This window comes from Apus apus, chromosome 7 (assembly GCF_020740795.1).
Source record: "Apus apus isolate bApuApu2 chromosome 7, bApuApu2.pri.cur, whole genome shotgun sequence".
Taxonomy (NCBI): domain Eukaryota; kingdom Metazoa; phylum Chordata; class Aves; order Apodiformes; family Apodidae; genus Apus; species Apus apus.
The window spans coordinates 31,745,332-31,770,844 of record NC_067288.1 but is presented as its reverse complement, the minus strand read 5'-3'; the positions used below and the strand labels follow the sequence as shown (position 1 = coordinate 31,770,844).

Sequence of the window (25,513 nt, the reverse complement as noted above, 5' to 3'; positions counted from 1 at the left end):
AGGCCTTTTGCAGTAAATTTTTCCTTTCCGAGTTGCTTTCTGGAAGTGAAATAAAAACAAGTATTTTCTTACCACAGACTTGATAAAGAGAAGACACTCTAAATGTCTTTTCTAGAGGCCCTATTGATGGCTCTTAGCAATTTATTTTTATGCATCACAATGCCCTGATAATTTCTGCTTCTGATGGGTTGAAGGAGTCACTGGTTTTCCTTCTAAATGTATTTTTTTTTCTAGTAAAGCTCCTAAAATGTCACTTCCCTGACACTGTTTCATTGTAAGCAGGGATTTTTAATGGAGGACACAAACAAACGACCTCTACACACAGGGGGATTCCTTCAGTGTAAGTTTCTGCACTGTGGACTAGACCATGGCCTGGGAAAGGCAGTGAGTCGTTTGGCTGGTGTAAAAGACCAGAAAGGTGTTGTACTGGTCCCATTCAGCCAACCTGGGAACCTCCTGGATGCAGACATTTCTGTCTCTGCCCTTTGAGATAAGCATGTATAAGCTGTTTGTTTCTAATTGCAGATCATAGCCATGAGATGTACTTCATAAGGAAGATTTTGAAATACACTTTTACAAGTAAATCTTTTACATGAGATGAAGTGACCCTCCCTTGGAGGAACAGGCATGCAGGAAAGTGAAGGTTCTCACACTTGTTTTCCTTGTGTTTCTGTTTCTTGTCTTTCTAGTGGGCTGTTCATTGCAATGATTGTCAGTCTGCTCTTCCTTGTGTTATTGAGGTTCACGGCTGGGGTTCTCTTCTGGATTTTCATCTTTGGTGTGGTTGGAATCATAGGTTATGGTAGGTGTAATCTTCTAGTCTCTGAGGCTATTTTTCCATATTGCTTAAGTCTGGGCAAGGAAAATAAGTGATTACATCAATTAAATGGTGCAACTGGGTAAACTAATGCCTAGTTTTAGACACAGTTAAATGAGAAGGGCTTAAATGGCAGCAACATTTAGTAAGAATCCATCTGTGCTGAGTCTTGGCATCAGATGTAGTAACTGGAGTTAACTACCCACATTATGCTTGGCCTGTATTCACTTGTGCTGAGGTTTCTTCCCTGTGTCTGTGATGTTACAACTGACTAGTCTCACAGTTGTGTGTCTTTGGTTTCTGGTTACCTGACACACTGAGGACAAAGCACTTGGCTTCTAAGAGATTTCTTTAAAAAAATTGTCTTTGCACTCTTCAGAAACACTCATTTTATACTGATTGTTTTTAAAAGGCATCTGGCATTGTTACTGGGAGTATGATCATCTGAAAGGAATACCTGGCTCTGACCTCACCATTTACGATATTGGATTCCAGACAGACTTCAGAGTGTACCTGCAACTGAGGCAAACATGGTTAGCATTTAGTAAGTGCCCTTTAAACTTGCTACTAAAAAGTAGGTCCTCTTAGTCCTGGTGTAGAGCTCATCATGTGCTGGCTTTGTTTTCCCTCTTCACGATGTTTGAGACAAGCGACCGTAACTTACTAGAGCTGAACTGGAACGAGAGCAACTTTAAAGAAACCTGAATGTGTATTCCTTTTTGGGGAGCTATACCAAAAATAGGTGCTGAAATGTGTGTAGCATGAACTGTTCTGAACAAAGTCTGTGTCTCTGAGCACCACAGCAGTCACTTGCCACCTGCAGCTCTGATGGTGAGGGCTGCTGATAATAGCTGGGAACACAATTTACCATCACCAGTGACTGGGTCTGGAGTCTGAGACTGAGCTGTGGAACCTGAAGCCAATTCCCATCTTCCTTTGTGAAGCTCCAGACCAGCCAAGGCTCGGGGGTACTGTCCCTTCTGTCTTTCTCTCTGTCAACAGCTTCCTGGTTTCAGCTGGGGGCAGGTCCTGCTGTGGGCAATCATCCACAGCTGCTTGGCTGGTTTAAATATTGTCTAATTGTCTGAAGCACCTGGAACTGATGGGTATGTCTCAGAGTCACAGGTGATGTACTTCAGGCATTAGAGACTCTCTCTTCTCTAGATGGAAGTCCGGAGAATTTTTTTTTTTGCTTTCTACTGCAGAAGTAGGTTTTTAACTGGTCCAAACAGAAATCAGACTGAAGCAGACTCTTTAAACCAGATCTCAGTGGTGGTTCAAGCACTTCTCATAACCAAGAGAGGAAATGTTCTGAGGCATAGTGATCTCAGCTTTCTGACCTGAACAAGTTTGTATGATTCCAGCAGCACAACTGGAACATGAAAATATTTTGTCCAAAACTGTCCTGTCTTAGCCTCCTTTTTTTTTTTTTTTTTTTACTCAAATGAGCTGGAAGGAGCTCATGCCAGGTTAATACTCAAACAAGTCTATTGACTTAAATACATCTAAATATTAGAATGTGCAGAAAAATGCACTCTTCATTAAAAAGTTGACTCTTCTTTTTATTTTCTTTTATCTAAATGCTACACATTGGCAGCCTTAGAGTATATACATGAAAAATGCTTGTTTATGAAACAGAATTTGTTAAGGGTGAACTGTATCTATAGCTGAATACTACAGTCACATATAAGTAAATAATTATATTTGTGTGAGAATGTTATGATCCATTTTTCTTCTAGAATTATAAATGCTAATGTCAGGGTCCTACACACTCTTGACTAACTTTCTATATGTAGAATTTCTCTACACTGGGACTTACAAAATTATGAAAGGGAATTGAATGTTGGCAGGTGCCTTGAGAGAAATAAAGAGCTGCTCTAGCAGAGAATTTTATGGAGTTCATGAACAATAGTGTAAAATACAAGGGGTGGGGGAAAAAACCCACCTATTTATAGAGGTGGCGTATTGGTCCATTTATTGATAAATCTAACTTTTTCTGTTGGATTGTTTACAGTGATAATCCTTTGTGGTGTTGAGGTGATAATCATCCTGATGCTGATCTTCCTAAGGAATCGGATCCGTATTGCTATTGCACTGCTGAAGGAAGGCAGTAGGTACGTGTCTGATTTTAGTATATTTTGTATTTTATTAAATGATTACTAGAGTACACTCATCCTGTGCTTCATCTTGCACTACCAAGGGCAGAAAGCTGGGGGTTAAAGAGCAGCACTGCATTTGGTGACCCAAATACGCAGTTAGAAAGAAGGCAGCTCTCTGTTAATGAGGTTGTGCTGGTTGGAGCTTATTCTTTTGCAGTGAGACCTTTCTGTGTCTCAGCTCCCTGCCCTGAGAGTGCAGGGACTGTTGGTGGCACCAGGGACCCTCAGTGCAGGAAGGTGCATCAGCAGAAATGCCAGGTGTGATGGAATTTCAGTAGGAGCCTGGGACCTCTAGCTGCCAACTTTGCTCTGTCATTGGATTGTCTCCAGGGTGACATCCTAGTGGCACAGGCTTGGTGTGTTTTGGCTGTGGCTTTTATTTAGGAAAGACTGGATTCTTCTGGCTCAAATCAAACTTTGTGTGGATGTACATAGATCTGTAGAGGAAAATGAGACTTCCATGGCCAGACATCACAATATGGTACTGTCCAAGATACTTCTTTTCAGCTCTGAGTAAAGAAATCAGAGCAGGATGCAAGAGTCGAAGGCCTAGGAGACCTCTTCATTTTGTGTTTCCTGAATGTACACAGATTTTTGTTCACAGTGGTTTCTGCTTTACACATTGTCAACACTGAGCTCTTTTTCAAAGAAAGGAGCATCAGGCCTTTGGATTTAATTTCAAACAGGCTAAGGACCTGTGGGCCTTGGAAGTAGAGCTCTGTGGTTAGAGGACATAGATTAGCTCTGAGTTAATCTGTGTGCACTTGCTTGTAGTTTCCTGCCATCTCCCTTGGTATTGTGGTTCTTGGGAATCAGAATTTGGGATTTTTGTAATGGGATTAAGAAATGCTGAAGTTCTGCACGGAGCCAGGTACCTGTTTCCTGTCTTATGCTACTGTGCAATTAGAGCATAGCAGTTAATTCTGGCAGTGCTAAATTACACTTTTTGATTCCTGTTCATTAAAATCCAGGAACACTTTTTAACACTCTGCAACACTTGTGTTCACAACCTTGACAGGTAGAAGGATTTCAGGAAGTTCATAAACTTCCTGCTGAGCAGTAATAACATTCTGTAGTCTTTCAGCAGCATGGAAAGGTCACTTGAAGGTGATGTTTTTATACTTTCATGCATATTGCAGGAGGTGAAGCACTGCATGTAATTACTGTAAACCTAACAGACCATGCCCTGTATTCAGGAAGACGAAAAATAAGCTGCTAATGACTGGAAATCAAATTAGTTTTTGATACCTTTTAACTACTCTTTCAAAAATATTACAATTATAATGCTATTAATTGGCTTGAAATCCATAGGGAGAAACAATTAACAGCTGTTAGTCAGTGTGTTCGAGTAACTGTTCCTGTTCCTAGTGGCAGCACGAGGCTGTGTCCTCCCATGTGACTCGGGTGGACTTGGACATCTCCAGACTCAGACAGAAGTTGACATCTTGCTCTTCACCTCTTGATTGCCCCTGACAGTTCCATTGTGTTCTGCCAGGCATTTACTAGTTTATCAACAGGAACTGAGTAAATTGGTCTCCTTTTACATTCTGGAAACAGCCTTTTGTAAAACAAATAGCATCAGAAGTGCCACAAGTCACAGGAGAAATGCTGTAAGAAATACCAGGAGACAGAAGGGCTTGTGATGAGCTTCCAGGGTCACTGGGAAGGAAATTTAGAGTAATGGGAAGAGACAGATATCAGGAGTGTAAAGAGAACCAACCTGTGAGGTTCCGTGAACTAAACACATGCTCTCTCAAGTCTCATGGTAGATACCCAGCTGGAGCTGCACCCCATCTGCCCAGAGGGGAGGGCCAGCTTGCTCTTAGAGAGGGGTGGTCTCTGGCCCACTGGAAACTGGCTTGCTCAGGTTCCTGCTCACTAGCCACAGTCTAGCCACAAGATGTAGTAGTAGAGGGTCAGTCTCTGAAACATCACCATGATGTTGAAGGAGCTCTCTAAGCTGCCAGCCTTTCATCCTTTCTGCCTGCCAAAGGCAAGCACCACTCATTTATGGCACCTGCAGAAAAGGTCACAGTCACAGGAAGGTGATTGCATGTCCTAGTATGCAAAGGCAAGTTGAATGTCCCCAAAATAGTTACTGCTTAAGGCAGGAAAGGGCCTGGGCACAGAGTCCTCAAATACGACATAGCAGGAAGTAACTACAGGTCTGTAGGAGCTGTGCAGAGTGGGACAAGGATGTAAAGGGTAAGGTCTGCAGCAGTCAGCAAGGAGATGTGATTGAAATGGATTTGTGACCTGAAAGAGCTGGGTCTGTGAAGCAGTAATGTAGAAGGAGACAGGCTTGAATGTTTCAAATGGATAAAGCTGACTGTAGCACTGGTGATAAAAGTGGAGTAGTAGAAATGAGGAAGTGAAGATGTGAATACATTTGAAGAAAGAACCTGCAATATTCTGAGATCCCAGCACTAAATTATGCCACCACTATCAACAAGTAGCTGCAAGTAAAAAGGATGCTGCTGGAAGAGGACTGATAAAAAGCTTGTTTCTTAAATTGTTGCAGTTTACTGACTTGTTTTGTTTCTTTCGTAGGGCTATTGGCTATATAATGTCTACATTGTTTTACCCAATCGTCACCTTCATACTCATTGCAATTTGTATTTCCTACTGGGCAGTGACAGCTGTGTATCCTTCTGTCTGTGTACCTCTCTGGAGGAAGTCTTGTGGGCTGAAAAAACAGATAACTTGCCATTTCAGATTAACCAAACCAGCATTAAGGGGGCTTTTTGATCACTTGCCACTTTCTGCAATGAGGCACTCTTCCTCACTGCACATTTGCATGTGATATACAAATTGCACAGTGAAATTAGTTTCATTAAAAGGAACTGGACTAAAATTCCTGCCCAGACAAGGGGATCATACAAGGTATGTATAGCTAAGGTCGACTTTAAGGTGTAAAAATGGGCCTTCAGCAGAGAGTGAGTATGGCCTTGAATGTGCTGCATGCTCTGTAGGCCTGATGTGAGTGGTCTCTTAGCTGGGGGTCGGCTCTGGGAGCGTTTTGTTCAGAAAAGTGTAGAAAACGAGTGAGGAAACATGCAGCGCACTGAGTCCTCTCTAAGTTGCACAGCAGCAACAACTGTCTGTCTGTTCCTGGAACACCAAGGGTTTGGCAAGGTCTCTGAAAGGGGAAAATTGCTTTTTGAAAACAAATTTGTTTTTCCCATGCAAAGAGGATCAGTTCCTGCTGTTCAGGACAAGGTTAGGTTACCTTGATGCTCTGTGTCCTGTTCCACCAAAATATGAACTGCCAAGAAGTTCTGCATAGTCTGCCCTGTCTGAGGTAGATGTGCAGGAGGGACTGTCAGCTTTCAAGGTTATTGCCCTTGCTCATGCTTGTCAGGGGCTCTTATGGCTCGTGGATGGAGTTTCCCTTAGTTCTTTAAGTTATGGGGTTATGCAGTCTTGCACATCTCTGCACAGCAAGGGCACTTTTTCTGTTACCTGCACAAATTCTTTAAAGCTAGCAGTTACCCACTGCAGAATGCTAGGTTACTTAAAGCCTACAGTTCTCTGATTCTTCCTTAAAATATTTTGTTCAGTTTTCTGGCTACATCAGGAGAACCTGTGTATAAAGTAATGGCTAATCAAACACTGTGCAAGTATGCAAACCTGACTTGTGACCCAGAGGTAAGTGTAACAGTGAGAGCAATACTGATTCTGTTCTTAAATCACCATTAAATGCAATGCTGGAAGAAAATATGCATATTTAAGTAATGATTCTTCATGTTAAATCTGAAAATAGTGCTTAGTGTTCAGTTAGCACATCTTTGTTTCAGGGCAGTTTACATAGGTTTTCTGCTACCCCGTCCTATAGAGCAGGTAAATATTAACCATTCTAACTTACATGGTGAGGAAGGAATACACAAAAATGCAGGTTTATTTGGAAAGCTGCTCTTGAATTAGTGAGGATTGTATTTTCTGGTTCTCCAAAGGCAGATTTTGAAAGGTGTGCCTCCAGCTTGGCCAAGGACCAGCCATGTTTTGAAGCAGAGGCTCAGCTGCACAGCAGTGACCTTTATGATGCTCCAAAATATTTGTCTTACTTTATTATTTCGTCTTCAGTCAAATGTTTTGACTTGACTGTGGAGTTGAGTTTTAGTAGGTTTTGAAAACTAGAAATATTTATCAAATGTTATATCAGGGTCATTTTCAGGTGTTTAAATTTCAATGTACTACTGTGGTTGTATATATACCAGACAATTCTTCATCCTGCTGATGTCTGAACACTAAAAAAGAAAGGGATTAGAAATTGATGGGGTGTATTTCACTCCCAAAGGGAGCAAATACATTAAATGGACAATAGAAATAGGGAAAAGTAATTCAGTGTAAAACCTGCTCCTGTTTTAATACTCTGAGATAGGTAAGAGAAGTTGTGACCACATCGCAGCTTGCATGAAATGGCATAGCTCAGTTGATTTAAGTTGTAGCGTTTTACCTAGACTGCAGATTTGGCCTCTGATATTTATTTTTTTTTAGATGTAAGCAGGTTTCTTTAATGAAACTGAAGCATTTGTGTATCCTAAAAGCAGATTTCTGAAATTCAGATTCCATGTAGGTTTCAGCGACATGTATTGAACAGCCCTGTTTGCTAACGAGTATAAAGTTAAGCACCTGCATAAGACATTAGTATGAACACTTACATATGTAAAGAGGTTACATAGGATTGGAGGGCAGTGTTGAATGAGCTAATGAAACATCAAAAAGAATCAAGTTATTTGTGTTTAGCTGCTGATTTTCAGAGACTCTGTACACAGAATTCTTTGCTTACCAAAGTCTTGTTTGTTTTTCTTTCTATACAGACTTTTAACACGACCAACGTAACTAAACTGTGTCCAGGTGCACAGTGCACTTTTGCTTTTTATGGAGGAGAAAGCCTGTACCACAAGTACATCTTCATCTTCCAGTTAGCCAATGCCTTTGTCTTTCTCTGGCTGGTGAACTTTGCCATCGCCCTGGGTCAGTGCACCCTGGCTGGTGCCTTTGCCTCCTACTACTGGGCCTCCCGGAAGCCGGCGGATATCCCGCTGTGGCCACTCTTCTCTTCCTTTGGACGAGCAATACGGTGAGGCTGTGGAGCTGGGTGGGGGCCTTGGCATGGATCCAGAAAGTTATCTTTTTACATCTAGGGAAGCCAGACTTGGAGTATCAAATGGAAGTGATGGGTCAGTGTTGTGGTTTTAACCCCAGGAGGCAGCCAAGCCCCAGCCAGCCAGTTGCTCACTCCCCCAGGGTGGGATGGGGCAGAAGTGTGAGGACATGAGGCTGAGATGGCAGTTCCACAGGTAAGGCAGAGCTGAGCACGCAGGCAAGGCAGCACAGGGAATTCATTGCGTCCTTCCCATGGGCAGGCAGAGGCTCAGGCAGAGGCTCAGCCAGCCCCAGGAGGGCAGGGCTGCACCAGCACAGCTGTGGCTTGAGGAGACAAACACTGTAACTCCAGACCTCCCCCTCTTCCTGCTCCTTCCCACACCATATGGTGTGGGACACCCCTTTGGTCTGTTGGGGTCTGCTGTCCTGGCTGTGTCCCCTCACAACTGTTTGTGCACCCCAGCCTGCTTGCTGGGGCAGGGTGAGAGGCCTTGGTGTGTTCCGTGGGATCTAAAATGTTATCAACACTGTTTCCATCACAAATTCAAAACTTGACACCATCTAATCTAAGCTACTTTGAAGAAAACTAACCATATTCCATCCAAAACCAGTGCAATCAGGAAAATGTAGTTGTTAGAGGGAGGCTGAATCCTGTAGCCCAGTAGAAGCGAGGCTCCTGCAGCTCCATGTCCCCAGGCCCAGCCAATTACAAGGTATTGTAATGTGCAGTTTACCCTTATTCCAATGCCAGCAGGTATTCCCAGGAGTGCACTCACCCACATACATGTATGCAACACATATGAAAGCAACTGACCACACAGATGGACAGACAGACATTCACACAAGCACCAGCAGCACCAGTGCCTTCATCCTGCTGCTGGTGGATGAGGAGGAAGGTCCTTTATTGTATGTAATTCCCACTAATGGACTTTCCTCCAGTTACGGGTTTGTTTGTATATGTACACACACATGCACATACACATATAATTAGACAAATAAACAGAGCACCACATAACAGTAATTTGTCTTGTTTTAGGTACCACACAGGGTCTCTGGCATTTGGAGCCTTAATTCTTGCAATTGTCCAGCTTATTAGAGTAGTACTTGAGTACTTGGATCACAAACTGAAAGGTGAGATTTATAAATGTGCTGTAGATTAAGACCTCCTTTAGTAAATTATTTCCTTACTTTCCCAATATGTTTTTTCAGCAATGAAAAGAGAATAGTTCAACATTATTTTTGGTCATTATAGTTCCATTTGAAGCCAGTTAATTTGTGCTCATTTACTCGAATTGAGTCTGTGTCCTTGGGAACTGAGTTCAAAGTGGGATATGGACCTGATCTCATTGAAAGCCAGTGAGCTAAATTTGGTTGAGAAGGAGTCCATACCTAGAAGAAAAGAAATAATGTTTCTGCTTTGGTCACAATTTGAGATTTTCTTCTGAATGGCTTTCCACATTCTGAAGACTGTTCGTGAGTTCTGTGTGTGATGTGCTGTCTCATTCTTTCAGGTACACAGAACTCCTTCACTAGATTTTTGCTCTGCTGCCTCAAATGCTGTTTCTGGTGTTTGGAAAAATTCTTAAAATTTATAAACAGAAATGCCTACATCATGGTATGTGCTGTCTCTGCATGTGGTCTCCCTTTTCTGGGGCACTAAAATAGCCTGGCCACTACTAGTTGGCCAACAGCCAGCAGTACTAGAATCTGCTGAATAAATAATGGGGTTTATGGGAGTTTTCAGGAAGTGCATGTGGTCCTACCATGTAAAAGTAAGATTTTTTTTTTTTTTTTTTTTTCCTTCTGAACTCAGCCTCTTTTCATGCCTGTCCTGGTTCATCCCTCTCACTCCCCAGAGTAAATGGGAAGGGGTGGCATAACCAGTTAAGTCTGCCTCTGATTCAGCAATTGTAATCCAGATTTCCACAGGAATACTTGTCTCATAGGGCATGTTGATGACACTTCTGTTTGGAGGTAGTGCTTGAATAAGGAAGTCAGAAGTTGTGTGGTATCTGTATTTCCTCCTGCAAGTTAAAAGCACAAATTCCACTAGTAGCAGCAGTGATATTTCTCTAAAAAAAACTATCAGAGCTTCCAGAAGAGAAATTCCAGATTTTGACCTAAATAAACATCCACAGATTTCAGCCTAGGATGTTCTGACTTGAAGCAATATCAGTGATTGAGTGGTACAGTTGTGGACTTGTAGCCTCAGAGGAGGTGGCTGTAATGGGTCTGTTATAACTCATGTTGATGCAGTTGATGTTTCAAAATAATGCCATCTTGAAGAGAAAGTATTCTTTTTGACTCTCTGGTTTACAGTTGGTAAACTGACTGCACTGAAAACTGCTCTAGTATATCTTGGCCTTGTGGACACTATTCTAGGAAGAAGAAATGGTTTTGTTCCTGAATAACTTCAGCTGCTTTACCTTATGCTGATGTAAATCCACTTACTTTGATACTGGTATTAATGATTTGTTCTTATGTAAGAGCAGTGCCAGGTCCAAGGAGAGACCTACAGGGGTCAACTCTCTTTGGCTCTGCAAGTGCCTGTTCTTTTCCACTGTCTATAAATCTAGTGTAGGTAACTAGCAAAGTGAGAAGAATCCCTCAGCAAGCTCTACTTGGCAAACTAAGTACTGAGTCTACAGTCTGCAAGGTCACAGGAGGTGACAGGCTCATCACCAGGCTATTTGAGGGGGAAAGATGGATAATATTCTGTCCCAACCTGGTGGGAAGCATTGAGAGGTAGCAGGTGACTGGGCAGAGTTCTTTGTGTTCATCTGAATCTCAAGGACACATATTATAGAGAACTCTGCATTACACACAGTAAGGCTCTGGCATACAAGGAGGTATGATTAATTAATGATTTAAAATACCCAACAGAGACTCCTATTTTGCAGATCGCCATCTACGGTAAAAACTTCTGCACCTCGGCAAAGGACGCGTTCTTCCTGCTGATGCGCAACGTGGTGAGGTAAGGGGCCATCTCCCTGTCCTTGGAAGTGTCAGCATTTCCTGCTGTTGCACTCTGAAGACACACTTCTTTCCTCTCCCATGTCTCCTCCAAATACTGCTGTATATGTAAGCTGCTTCTGCCCCCGTTTTCAACACTCCGTGTGTAACAATAGGCTGTCCAGCACAGTAACCTCTGCAGAGTTGATGGAATCTTAATGGTTTTGTTGTGATTGCCCTTTTAAATTCCTGAGCACTTAGTAGATTGTAATAGTGCTTCCAAGGAACCAGTGGAGCCCTGAGAGGAGATCTGTGGATATGCAGGAATGGGGTGCTCATCATCTGCTCTGTGTGTTCTTGAGCTTTGGTCTGCTTGCTGTCTGTGAAAAGGAAAGCAGAAAGACCCAAGTCTTCAGATTCATCCAGAAGGCTTATGGGGTGTCAGAGGGTGGCAGTAAAGCGGGAGTGCTTTGCTTTCAAAACCAGTGTCTTTAGCATAACCACATCTCCCCTGGTGCTGGGAACTCCCCTGGCCTCTTTCCCCACTACCAAGTGTGCTGCCAAACTCCCTCTTCTCATCAGTACTTTTCTTCATTGCTCCTGGGTCTTCCTGTACTACTTTGAGATCAAAAATTAATGGGAGAAGAACTTAGGAGCAGGCCATGTTGATGCAGTAGGAGACAATCTAACTGCCAAGCAAGAGACACAGTAAAACTGGTTAGGTGGTTTAAATTAAGTGAAGGACTTGGAGAAGGTGAGGCATGGAGGGGGAGGCTGAAAGTAAAAGGGAAGCAGTGCTTAGGAGGGAAGGACTGGAGAATGAGTGTGTTCACCCTGTTCCCCTGGGTTAATGTTGGTTCTCTGATGTCCACATTGTGTGGTGCCATGCAGTAGCAAAGAAAAGCTGCCTTTGTTTCCTCCAGAACATCACTTCACTGGCCTTGGTGCTTTTGCCCTTAATAAGAACAAGAGCTAAAGGCCAGGCAGGTAATCATATTGTTTCAAACAGATTTTTTTTTTCTTGTGTATTTTGCTAATTCTGAATTCTGACAGGGTAATGATTTGTTCTCTTTAGTATTTCTTTGTGTTTGTCTTTCATGGTATTCAGTGCTGTATTGTCCCATATCCATAGCCTTCAGCACTGCCAGGAGGCTGATAATACAAAGCTCATTTTCCATCCCATTATTTTCCTGCAATTTCTGGTAGAACAGGCTGGCAGGATTCTGAGCAGCAACACCCTGCTGTTGCTTTCAGTGAGAGCTACAGATTTACTGACCATTTTTCTGTCTATCTTCATTCTTTCATTTGTGAGCATCTCCCTGCTTTGAGGCCCCTGCCTTCAGTCTTGTGCCATGTTACCTTAAAGTAGATTTGGCATCTTACAGGGTCACAAAATGTGGCAGATACGACCAAGTGGAAAGGCATACCAGCCTTGCCTTTGCTTTGGGTGTTCTTTACTTTTAGCCTGGCTTGTCTGTGACCTAGAAGAAAGGCTGAAATACAGATATTTTGATGTTTCGTGTTTGTTGTTTTTCTTTTTTTTTTAAACAGCAAGAGCAATAACAGGTCTTCAAATTCTGTAGCAGTATTGCTGCATTAAGGCCAAACTCAACAAGAGGCCCAGGGCTTTTTGCCTCATAGGATTAGGCTATAACAAAGCCCACCTCAGTGTTGTGGTGTCATCAGCCTGTGAAACCAGCAGAGCTTCTTGGTCGTGTTTTGTCAATTATCCACAGATTTAAGGAGAAAGATACAAATGTCTGTTTTGTGATGATTGTCTTATCATTTGTCCTTTGATGAACAGAGTTGCAGTTCTGGACAAAGTTACAGACTTCCTTTTATTCCTGGGGAAAATTCTGGTTGCTGGAGGTGTAGGTAAGCTGCTCAGTTTGTTCCAAACTCTGTGTTCTGTTTTCTGGTGCCTAGAAGAATGCCTGCCGTGTTTGTATCTGCTTCCTTAACAGTTAGAGGTTCTCACATGCCTGGCTGTTCGGGAAGCTGTTTCTGTGTTTCTAGGATTTGCAAGGTTTAACTGAAATATATTTTTTCTTTTTTCTCCCCTTTCTGCCTCTCCTACCCCCCCGAGCCCCATGTGTTGTTGGCAGCATCTTTTCCATGGTTACTTTTACTTCTCTTGCGTGTGCTGCTGGCACAAGCACTTCTGCAGCCAAAGCATCATAGCTGGATCAAACCAAAGCTCACCTGTGAGCAGGCAGCACACACACAAGGGGGCCTGGGGCTTTACTCTGTGCAAGCCCATAATAGCTATAAGTTATAGTAAAAGAAATAGAATATCTCTGACATTCTTAGAGAGTTTTCTTAGTTATCAGTAGATACCAAAATATATTACTCATATTTGTCTGTGACAGAAAAGTGATTTTTAACTTTTTTTCATTACCTACTTTCAGAAATTCAGGGTGACAGTGTTCCCTTATGGTTTTTCTGAACTGTCCCAGCAGTTTCACGACATTGTTTTACAAATGACTGTATTCTGCATACTTTAAAATATTACTAACGCATTGTATTTTAATCAGAAGTTGAAAGTTGGTACCATGAACACATCTAAAATATTTTATTGTTTCTGTAGAATGACTTGCAAACTGGGGTAGCAAATTTTATTTGAAACATAATATTCTCTGAAATGTAAGCCATGAAATACTGAAATTAATTAATAGCTTCATCCTCTTTGAAAATAACATCTTTGGCTGATTTCTGTTGTAGATGCATTGGTCTGTTCTGAACGAGTTGTCACTAGCACTGACATTTCTTCTCTAAATCTGAAATAGTTGAGTATATCTTCAAGGAATAAAATTTGAAGCAGCAGGATTTTACTCACTTTTTTATTGTAGAAAAGATCCACCCAATGGACCTTGTTGTCCGATGTCGTTGTCTTGTTTATAATTATTTATTAATTGTGCTAATAAATCCAGTAGAATGATGAAACAAAAGAATTCATAAAAATATTCTCTGCCCATTAATATCTTTATGGCAATTGATTGATTTATGTATCTCTTCTGTCAGAGAAGACATCAGCAGATCCAGCAGATAATTAGTATCGGATTTATTGTTTACAACCTCTTATTTCAACCAGCCTTGGATCTTTTTGTCTCATCCATTCTTCAGGTGTAGAGTTGCTGTAGGAATCACTGATCATCTCTGCTTCTTGCAGGTGTTCTGGCATTCTTTTTCTTCACACAGAGGATACCAGTCTTTGCACAGGAAGCACCAACATTAAATTACTACTGGGTTCCATTGTTGGTAAGAGACCCCTCCAGCCTCCTGGGCACGGAGGGCAGGCTGGGGGGCTCAGAGGCTGTGGGGCGGGGGTCTGGTTAGAGCCCCTGTTGTCATCCTCTCAGTGGCATTCTCTCCACTGAAGTGAGGCCTGGTCTGCTGCACACTAGTCCTCTGGATCCCTCAGGCAGAAGTGGCACTGCAGTGACTCTGCACCTTCAGAAGAATTATGTTTCACATCTGCTTTGCTCAGACTTCCCAGACAGCAAAGGCTGGTGTTGAGGCAGAAGTGACAGTCTGGCTTCTAACAGAAGGGACTTGTGATGTGCCTCCTTCTCCTTTAGTAGCCCCCTAGACTCCAGACCATCTCTGGGATGAGTGGTTCTTTGGAATAATCTTGAAGGAGATCAGAATATTCTTGGCATATATTCTCTTTTGGGGTTGAAATGGCAGCTGGAAAACCAGTGGCTACTGCATGTTAGGAGACAGTGTCTTGGACCTGTGATCCCTTTCTGCAGCAGCAGTGACCTTCGGTAGAATTCTAGAGCTGCCATTAAATCCTCCCAGATGTGCTTAGCAGATTAGGCTTCTAACTTGTGCTAACACAGCCACATTAGTGCCAAGCTACATTTGGGGTTTTATTATGGTTTGTCTTTGTAGACAGTCATTATTGGCTCCTACCTAGTTGCACATGGGTTCTTCAGCGTCTATGCAATGTGTGTCGACACGCTCTTCCTCTGCTTTTGTGAGTACCACCTTTTCTTTCACTAAAACCTGCAAGTCACAGGAAGAGAAGTAGAAAACCACCTTATGCATTCCCTGCAGAATTCTGGTGACGTGCTAGCAGACTGTGTGACAAACAGTGGTGCAGCTGTGTGCCTCTGCAGGGTTGCCGTGCGTGTGCTTCACTGCACACTCCCCCCAGACTGCCTGTCAGGGTGGAATTGTTCACTGCTCTGTGGCCATGACATGGCATTAACACTGGGCTGAGCCCAGACCAGTGGCTTAGTCATGACCTTCTTTAGGGGAAAAAGAAGGAATATGTCTACCTCATTATTTTAAATTCATACTCTGTTTTGCTTCCCATGTTTCCATTCAGTAGTGGACAGAAGGAGATCATATAGAATATTGTGTGCTTGTGGCTTCAGGTTTTCAAAATAACTTTATCTTAGCCAGTGAAAAAGGGTCTAGTTTTTAAAAGTGCTTAAACCCACAGCTCTCTGGAACAAGTTTTCTAGCAAGAAGTAGCCAAAATGCCAGGCTTCAGTGGGGACAGGAGTGTTTCTGAAAATTTCCACCTATACTGCCAAACCAAAGAACTGCAGAATAAAAAGGATATCTTGCAGTCATTTAAAAATGGCTAGATCTTTGTGTCTCTGCTTCCAACCTCTTCTGGTTTGAGAAAATAGAAACATGATGGTGTCATTCATCAACTTGACAATACAGCTAAAATGCTTTGATTTAGATTTTTAAAAAATGTTGAATCTTTTGCTCTCTTCTTTCTTCATTTCTGTGTGTGTGTGTGGTTGTACTGCTGTTTGCTGTTTTGGCTGCTTTTGCTGTGTAAATTCAGGTGAGGACTTGGAAAGAAATGATGGATCTACAGCAAAGCCCTACTTCATGTCAGCCAGTCTTCACCGAATTCTGGGGAAGAAGGAGCTAAGCCCTAAGAAGGCAGTGGGATGAAACACGTTCAACCTCAACATCAAAACAGTGTCACTTTTAAGAGAAACATGTATAAAGTAGGCAAAAGTAAAAACTGTAAATGATGCTTCTGGTTAATGGGTGGTTCTTTTTTCCTTTTGCTTATATCTAAAAAAATGAGCAGCATTGGTAACATTTTAACTAGTTTAAATACTTAAACTAACAGCTGTGAAAACAAGGCCAAGTTTTAGTTTCTAGAGTGCCTATGAAAAGGAAAAATGTAAATGTGAAGCTTTTTTAAGTCTATAATGATGTTTTAATAACTTTTGTAACACAAGTTGCTGCCTTAGATGACAGCAGTTTTGATAATGTTTCTTTTTATAAATGTATATTTGTAAAAGAAATTCAGGCAATTTTTTGAAAGCACTAACATATAACCTAATTAGCCATAAAAAGATAGTTTGAGACTTTAGTTAACCAGGAGGTGGTACTAAACTTGTAAATATGGTGCTATGATTGTATTTTTTGTACAAGCTGGTTCACAGCTATTTAAACTGTGATTACACATGCATTAATGGTTCCCTACACTGAAAAATGTAGTGATATTTTAATCACATCCTCAACTGCGTCTTTTCAGAAATGGTGCCCTGCAGGTCCCAAAGAAGGGAGTCAGAGAAGGGTATGGTTGATACTGTTTAAAGTTTTCTGTGAGTTGTGCTTGAAAAGCAGTGTAGCTCAGAGAAGGTCCCACTGTGCTTGTGGTTCACACAAAGAAAGTTTCATGTGGCACAAGGTGGTGAATGTATCGTCTTCAGCTGATGTCTAGGAGATGCATTTGTGCTAATGTCCTCTTATCTCTAAGGAGTCTCTGATTGAGTTGTACATTATGAGGAGGTTGAGCTTCACTGAAAGGAAAAACCAAATGCAGTCTTTTTTTCCTTGGAAGAAAGTCTTGGCTGTGTATGTGTGGAAGGAATTCCATTGGCCCTACCTAGCTCAGAAGAGTTCTCAAGGAGGTGCTGCAGAGGCCATGCAGGTGCTGGGCCCAGCTGTGCTCTTCCTGCAGGTCCAGGCTCTTGGTGGCTCACATAGTAAGGCATTAAGACATTCAGCTTGAGTCTCCTCATGGTACAGGATTAATTATTTAGCTACTGAAAGATACTCCAAAGGATTTAGTTTGATTTCTTATTATTAAATCTGCCTGGTAATTAGTACCACATCTGTTGGTAGAAAACACATGAACTTCTGGGTGTGACCCCCCTCTTCACAGAACTGTCAGTGAGGTCAGTATCAGCTCTGCTTGTGGAACAGATCTTAGACTGGAGTTCTTCTCAACTTGTTACTGCCATGAGCTGAACTGAAGAGATTTTAATGTATTAGTCTCATGGATGCCCAAGGAGCAAACTCTATGGAGGCCTTCCCTAGTTTTCATGGGTTCCACCATACTGAATAAGATGTCCCATTGCTGTCTGCTTTCCAGGGGTGGCATGTGCCAGACCTCTGCCACATCTGGTACAGGAGTTCAGTGCCTGGGGACACTTTTCTAGCCCTGGGAGTCCCTTGGTCTTGCAAAGAAAAGGGCAAATTCTTTTCCAGATAACTTGAATTCAAGTTTCTGGTGAACACTTACTGACAGTCAACATCACAAAGTGGCTTTACTCTCTTAACTTATGGTTCCAGTTTGTGATGACTGTCACCTCGAGGGCAGAAATACTGTCCTTGGTGCCACAGGTCTGGGGTCATGTTGATGCACAAGTGTTCACCTCCTGTGTGCCTCAGGCATGGGCACGGTAAGATCCTGAAATCCTGGGAAGTGAGGTGCAAGGGACGGGATTCCTGTGTGCATTCTTGGTGATCCATTGGGCACTGGAGCCCTTCCCCCTGGTGCAGGAATGAGTAGCTCACTTTAGCACTCAAAGTACAGTGAAGATCTGTAGTTTTAAATGTAACTACTGAACGTGGGCACCTTGGGGTTTTGATAACCCCTCCTGAGATACCCTAGAGGAAACCTGACTTTCAGAAAGGGCTCAGAAACCTACCTTCAGAAAAAATCAGGCTCTTGACTAATGAGGTTTTTTGTCATCGTCGTTATTCCTTTCTCATTTTGTGCATGGCACGGATTATAAAACCTCCCCCCATTATTCTGATCTGAGAATTAAGTCAGTAACTTTTGGGGGTATGTGTCACCATTCCATGATTAAAAAAGCTGCTGGTCTGATTGCAGTCCATATGCTAAAGATTTTTTTGTTTGTTTAATGCTACTGTGTCATTAGTTTGCAGCTAAAAAAACTGCATGAAGTGATCTATATTTCTACTAGATTTGCGTTTCTTACTGGGAGCTCAACTGAAAAGCATATTTCTGAATACAGTGTGCTTTTTATCATTTGAATGTAACCATAGAGTTTACTAGAAACAAAACATGATAGAAATAGTATACAGTTACTTGATTAGAATACTTTTGTAACAAAACTATGCATTTACTAAAAGGAATTTCTAAAAATGAAAGTTTTAAATCGTATTATTATTTATATACAGTAAATATATATATGTATAAATTTGCTCCACTCACTATTTTGTGAAATTGTTTAGAATATAAGTGATCATAATTTTTGAGAAGAAAATTTAAAAGCCATTTTCTTAATGATACAATTATGAGAACTGTGAAAATACAAAGCAATACCATGTGGATTTTGTAATCAATAAATTGAAGAAAGAAATAATGAAGATTTAATATTGAAATTGGCTTTTTAAAAATAATAAATTACTCTTAATAAATTGAGTAGAAATTAATGCAAGTATTTACTTGGGAAACAATAACTTTAAATGTTTGAACTTGTTATCATGGTTCCTAAATAACCTTGTGGGACTTGAAGACTTGCACCACAGAGGAGGTCCTAGTAGTGATGTTTACGGATTTGGACATTTACTGTGTTGCTTGATTTAGTATAAAATGCGTAATTCCATTCTTTGCTTTAGAGAGTGGAACGTGTGGCCATCTACAACACGGCAAATATATATGCTTTGCTCCTGAGCCCACGGGAGTTGGTGACAAAGTGCCCACCCATTCCATGAGGCACAGGCCCCCCTGTGACACAGTGACAAAGGGCAGGTGGCTGTTCTGGGCCTGCAGTGCAGTAGAGGAGATGTTAGAATGGGAACTGGAGCCCCTCGTGCTGCCACTGGCAAAGGGCTCAGCAGGTCGTGCCCTTGGCTGGAGCCTTCTCTGGGGAGAAGCTTTGGGAAGGCAGGGTGGACCTGCAGCAAGACTCTTTTACAGGAATACAAGGAACTCTTTTGAAGATCTCAAATAAGCAGAATGTAGAAACCAAAACACCTGCTATCATGTTCATGCAATCATGTTTGCTTTAGTTCTGGTTGGATTAATTGTGTCTCCTTCCAGCATATTAATGGATGGCTTTCATTTGCATGTTTTATACCAAAGTTTTAATGTCAAGCCTTCACATTTTGAAAATAAAAAAAAAAAAAAAGAAAAAGCCCCCAGAAATAAAACAAAGAAACAAGAAAGATGGGATCATTTCTTATGCTGAGAGTTTTTTTCCAAGTAGTATTCAGCAGCTGATTCTTGTGTGTTACAAGGATGCTGAATAGTCTTTTAAACATTAGGATTTTAGGATTTAAAAGTATTAAATATTTTACTGTTGCATGTTCTGCTGTAGAGCAGGAACAAGATTTTGGCAGATGCAATGTGAAGCTGATCCTGGGACAGTCAGTAAGTGTTCTTCCACAAGTGGGGTGTCAGAGAAGTGACAATGAATAGAGCAGCTGTCCCCAGTAGTGCAGAATGTCTCCTTCGACCAGCGGCTCAGCCTGGACAGCCCTGTCCTCTCCAACAAAGTGCCTTACTGGCTGTTGTTTTATCTGGCTTACATTTTGAAGCTTCTTCACACCATGTAGACTAGACAACAGAAAAGGCTAGATAGGAAGAGCACTACTCTCTTTATTTCGAGGTCACTGATAGCAGATGAACTGTATGGAAGGTGTCGGGTGTGTCTGAGCTGCGCGAGGCAGCGCGCGGCGTTGCCCTGTTGCTGTGGTCAGGTCATGACAGTAGGTGGTGTGGCCGGGGAGAAAACGTGACAATTGTGGTGGTGTAAATAATTAAATGAAACAATGCAAGACTGTTCCATTTTCAGTAGGTCTTCTTATAGCTTTAATTTATGGTATAGTGAACTTCAGAGTAGGGCCTGTTCTGCTTTGGGTTACAATGATCGTATGTGTTGTACCCGTGCAGCTGCGGGGAGAACTGGGCTCTGGCTACTTTAAAACAAGGGAAAAAACTAGCAAATATATAGTATATTACTGTAATACACCTATTTGTGTGTCTGTAAGCATAAAGTTCATTCTCCATTTCAAGACTGATAATTTGCTATTCTGGAACTGTTTTATAAACGATTCTAAATTTTTTAACTTTTTATACAGGTGATGATTTTTGAAGTAATATGTAATTTGTACTGCTCTGTAATCAAATTAGAAAGATAACTGTTTATTCATGTTTAAGTAACACTAGTGCTACTAATTAAAATCGTCCATTACTCTATGCTACAAAATTCCACATGTATTTGTCCCAAATGATGAATTGTAAAATCTCGAAAAGGCTCTTAAGGTTTAAGAAACGGAAGGGAGGTTACTGTTTTATTAATGTGACTATTAAGGTTTTGTTATTATCTTGCCAAAACCAAATTAACAAGAGCACGACACTTTGAGCTCTAAAACCTGTTTGCTTCTGCTATGCAGAATTAGGACCGTATTGTTTAAATATCTTTGATAACTAAAGTGTTTAATATTTAATTTTGTTGTTACTTCACTGTTTTGCAGCTCTGGGGGATTGTTCTAATAAAGATTTAGATACAAGATGCAGCGCTGTGTGTTTGTGGCTGCGGCCGCGCTGAGGGGCTGGCGGGGCTGGGCCGGGCCGAGCGCGCTGGCATCTCCTGTCAGCTGAGCTGAGTGTGAGATAAGCCACGTTCACACTCGTAATTCCCTGGAAATCAGTTTCTGGGCTTGGGGACTGGCTAGAAGTCATCTTTCCTGCTGTTCCTGTGTGAGGCCAACAGAGCTTCCCTGGTGCCCGGCGGGCGGGGCCTGCAGTGCGCTCTCCTGGAAGACGGGGAAAGGAAGCCCGGCCAAAGGCAACGCAGGAGCTCCTGAGAAGAGGCTGGATTTCAGCAGAGGAAGCGCTGGAGCAGGTACTTGGAGGCAGGACACGGGGGGATGTGGGCTGGAGGTTAATAGCTACAGGACACGGTGTAAGTTGTTCCGTGTCAGGGGAGCCTTGTGTGAGGTGCTGCTGGCCTTCAGCCACCGGCAATGACATGAGATAAAGCTTTTTGAATTCTTTGTGGCCAGCTGGGCGGTGGCATCTCTTGAGCAAAGGGGCAGCTGCAGCGGGACCTCAGCTGGAAGTGCTTCCCAGGGAAAAGTGGCTCCCTGTCTGGGGTTCCCTGACTGGATAGCAAACAGACATGTCCAAGCTCACAGGGTACCTACAAATGGCCTTTAAAGTTGCTGCATATATCACTGAAGAGAAGATGAGCAGTGTGTACAGTACTGTAGAGAATGGGGCTGCGTCCACTTGGCAGCCAGTCACCAGTGGTGACCCCGGGGCTCAAGTGTGGGGCCAGTCTTGTTCAGTGCCTTCATTAATGGTCTAGATGAGGGGATTGAGGGCACCCTCAGCCAGTTTGCAGACAACACCACGTTGGTTGGAGTGCTGATCTTCCTGAGGGCAGGAAGGCTCTGAGCGGGCCCTGGACAGGCTGGATCGATGGGCCAAGGCCAATTGCATGAGTTTCAACAAGGCCAAGTGCTGGGTCCTGCTCTTGGGTCACAACAACCCCAGACAGAGATACAGGCTCGGGGCAGAGTGGCTGGAAAGCTGCCCAGCAGAAAGGGACCTGGGGGTGCAGGTTCACAGCCAGCTGAATGAGTCACTGTGTCCCCAGGTGGCCCGGAAGGCCACCTGCATCCTGGCCTGCATCAGGAATAGTGTGGCCAGCAGGAGCAGGGAAGTGATCCTGCCCCTGTCCTGGCACTGGTGAGGCTGCACCTCGAGCACTGTGTGCAGCCCTGGGCCCCTCACTGCAAGAAGGACATGGAGTAGTTGGACCGTGTCCAGAGAAGAGCTGCCAGGCTGGGGGAGGGTCTAGAGAACAAGTCCTGTGAGGCACGGCTGAGGGAACTGGGATTGTTTAGCTTGGAGAAGAGGAGGCTGAGGGGAGACCTCATTGCTCTCTACAACTGCCTGAAAGGAGGTTGTAGGGAGGTGAGTGTTGGCCTCTTCTCCCAAGTGAATGACAGCAGAGCCAGAGGAAATGGCCTGAAGTTGTGCCAGGGGAGGTTTAGACTGGATATTAGGAAGAATTTCTTTACTGAAGGAGTGGTCAGGCACTGGAACAGCCTGCCTAGGGAGGTGGTGGAGTTACCATCCCTGCAGAGATTCAAGACACTTGTAGATGTGGCACTTCAGGGCATGCTTTATTGAGCATGGCAGGTTTTTTGTGGGTTGTGTGTTATTTGTTTTGTGGGGTGTGTGGTTGTGGGTTTTTTTGGGCTCGTTTGTTGATGGTTGGACTCTGTGATCCTAGAGATCTTTTCCAACTGTGACAATTCTGTGATTCTGTAGTTCTGTATTATGGTTACAGCATAGGATGCTGTTTCTTAGGGAGGGGTAAGTGCTATCAGTTTGGGGGGGGACTGGTGGGTTTGTGTTGTCTGGTCAGCCTCAGCATGGGTCAGTGGCCATGGGCAGTGGTTCCTGCACAGCACATCTCTGCCATGAGTTGTCTGTGCCTCAGGGGTGGATGAAGCTGCTGGAAAAGTAAAGCTGTGACAAGGCAAATGCATACAGAGAGGAGAATGGCACAGCCTGGAGGGTTTAGATGTGGGCACTTTCAGTCCAAACTAAGCATTGAAAGGTGAACTATGAAAGTGATCTTCAGCAGGATACCTGCAGTCCCTGAGCCCAGCTCAGCAGGCAGGCTGACCGAGGCCACGTAGCACAGGAAGTGGGACAAGGCTGGTAGAGAACAGTTGCTTGGAAGAGCTAAAAGACACTGCCATTGTACAGTAAATCTGCATGAAAGGATACTTTTTTGTTTGTTTGTGTGGTCAGATGGAAATTTGGCAAACAAAGCCTTCAGGCTTTATGTTCTGTTCACCCCAGCTCTGACCATGGGGATAAACACCAGTACAGCACCATGTGTGTTCAAGCACAATATCACTGTTTGACTTCAGGTGATCAGGTATCCTCCTGCAGAATGTATCATAGCGACCCAGATGCTGGAAGATACATTAGTAATATGAAAGTTATTGCAAGGGGATTTTGGAGCATAGAGGACCTTTACTATGTGTCTCATATGTAGGTAGTTATTTTAATTAAATCTGGATTAGGTTGGTTTTTTTAAACTACATCACTATCTCCTGTTAACACACATGGTCTGTTGGAATTGACTGCAGCTATTAGTTATATTGTCCTCCTTCAGAAAATGTCAGGCTTACTAACAAAATTGCTTTCTTGCCTCCTTTCAAATGTGTTTTCAGACTGATGTGTTTTATATCTCACGTGGTTTTTGTTGCCATTCATATCATATTAAAAGCTAACACTGGCTGCATGCCACAGAAACTTAAATCCACATCCAGATGAGTTAAAAAACCCAGCCTGAGTTTTTTCTTGTGTATGAGCAGTCAGATCTCCAGTCCTTTCTGGAGATCCTGCTTCTTTTGCAAGGGTTGTTCTTTCTAGTTACCCAAGGGGAAGTTCATCCCCGTGAAGGTTTCTCTGCAGGCCTGGGGTGTGGGTCTGTGCCCCATGTCAGCACCTGTGGGGCTGCAGCTGCACAGGGCAGCAGGGATGAGGCCAAGCTGTGCTGCAGTGACCCTGGGGCACTCACCAGCAGAGTGGGCTGACCAAAATGTCTGCTGGAGAAGGGAGTGATAAGATAACTGACCTGTTGTCGTGAAACAGACCCTGGTCATAAATACGGAATGAAAATGTTTCTACTTCTGTGGTGGCCTGGCTTTGATGTGCACCACCTGTGATGTCTTTGCAGTTTGACTTTGCAACTGAATGTTGCTGGTGGTGCGTTTTCTTCTAAGAACTGGCATGCTATTTGCAAATCCACACATCTGCAGATGGCTTGGAGAGGAAGGAAAGGGTTTGTTTTATACAGAGCTTCATAATGCAGTTTCTGGTTGCCATCATTTTCAACACATCTGACCAACTCAATTTCCTGTATTGAATCAACTTGCATTTCATCAAGTCCCAAATTCTTATTTCTGTTGGTTTGGCTGGGCTCTGCATTTGGAGGCTGAAAAAGCTCCACTTTGGAAAAGAATCGAAGTAGTCTCAGGAGAAGGTTACGCACTTAATTTGCTCCAAATGATAATGTCAAAAGTGCGGTGGTTTGGTTTTTCTTTGGTTTTTTGTTGTGGTTTTTTTAGTTTATGCAGTTCCAGTTTCTTACAGAAATACTAAGAACTTAAATAGCATCATCATATTGGTATGATTAAGCTCAGAAGTGGTTACTTTGTGAGAACACTTAACAATGGTCCAAAACAGTTTAACAAATCATAGGACGATAGTCAGCTACAGTGGTTCTGGGTCATTGGAGCTTAAAAAAGTTGATGTTATCTCTGTGAATTTAATATTAGTGGCTCTTGGTGTCCAGCAGTGACAACTCTCATAACAAAAAACTTGTAATTGCACCTTTGCACATAAGCTGTGAAGCACACTTCAGGACTTTAGTCCACTACCCAGATGCCTATACTGATGCCTGCAGAGACACAGGAGAGCAAAATGTACATTGAAAGGTAACGTGTCTGTGAATTTAACTATACAAAACGTACACATGTTGTTGTTTTAAAATATGTTGGGTAAATGCCTGTATCCATGTTATAGGAATGCTAGTAGTTCTGTTAGTTATTTCTGAAAATAGTAAGAAAGGTGGCTGTTAGCTGTTCCTGCATTCAGCAAATTACAGTCTACATCCTATCAGATGGTATTTTTATGGTTAGTTTTCTTGGATGACCTGCTGACTTGCATTTAAAAAAATTCAGACACTTCTTTTTGTATTTTTTTTAATGGAATAGCTGTCTTTCAAATGCAGTGGCTTAATTTTAAAATAAAAAAATGTGCAACTTTTTAATATACTGGTGTACTGTTACTTGTTTGAGGTTTCCCATATTGCAGTAATAAACTTTGTAGGAGGTTTGGAGCAGGAGATGACTTTCTCCCATGAAGTCAGCTTGGGAAATAACATTGGTTCAGTTTGTGATGGCAGCAGTTCTATCAATGGGGGGAACTGGCTCCTGTGGAGATGAGGGAGGACTTTAAAAAGAGCAAACCACATGACAACAACAAAACCCAACCCATAAGACAGCAATGTTGGAAGCAGAACTGATTCAGTGTTGGAAAGAGAGCTGATCCATAGTGGTGTGTGCCCAACAGGGAACTGATCTTTATGGGAGGGGTGGGGAAGAAGTCCCAGGAGAGCTGAGCCAAGACAAGAATGTGCAGTTTGGCAGAAAAGGAAGTTGTGCCTTTTCCCAGGACTACTGTTGATGTGCTGGATGCTTATTG

General features: G+C 42.7%; 1 protein-coding gene across 3 annotated transcripts in view; it reads left to right on the top strand.

Annotated features, from left to right (window-relative positions):
- The window catches only part of SLC44A5 (solute carrier family 44 member 5), a 68,991-nt gene extending 48,202 nt beyond the window's left edge, over window positions 1-20,789 (top strand). For all 3 annotated transcript variants that reach the window (XM_051625727.1, XM_051625725.1, XM_051625726.1), the window contains 13 exons: window positions 690-802; window positions 1,230-1,361; window positions 2,832-2,931; window positions 5,527-5,619; window positions 6,537-6,624; window positions 7,797-8,059; window positions 9,122-9,216; window positions 9,597-9,700; window positions 10,986-11,059; window positions 12,842-12,912; window positions 14,207-14,295; window positions 14,932-15,016; window positions 15,845-20,789. In XM_051625727.1, coding sequence (XP_051481687.1) covers window positions 690-802; window positions 1,230-1,361; window positions 2,832-2,931; window positions 5,527-5,619; window positions 6,537-6,624; window positions 7,797-8,059; window positions 9,122-9,216; window positions 9,597-9,700; window positions 10,986-11,059; window positions 12,842-12,912; window positions 14,207-14,295; window positions 14,932-15,016; window positions 15,845-15,957 — 1,420 coding nt within the window. In that variant the 3' untranslated portion in view covers window positions 15,958-20,789. The remainder of the gene's footprint in view (window positions 1-689; window positions 803-1,229; window positions 1,362-2,831; window positions 2,932-5,526; window positions 5,620-6,536; window positions 6,625-7,796; window positions 8,060-9,121; window positions 9,217-9,596; window positions 9,701-10,985; window positions 11,060-12,841; window positions 12,913-14,206; window positions 14,296-14,931; window positions 15,017-15,844) is intronic.
- The last annotated feature ends 4,724 nt before the right edge of the window (window positions 20,790-25,513 follow it).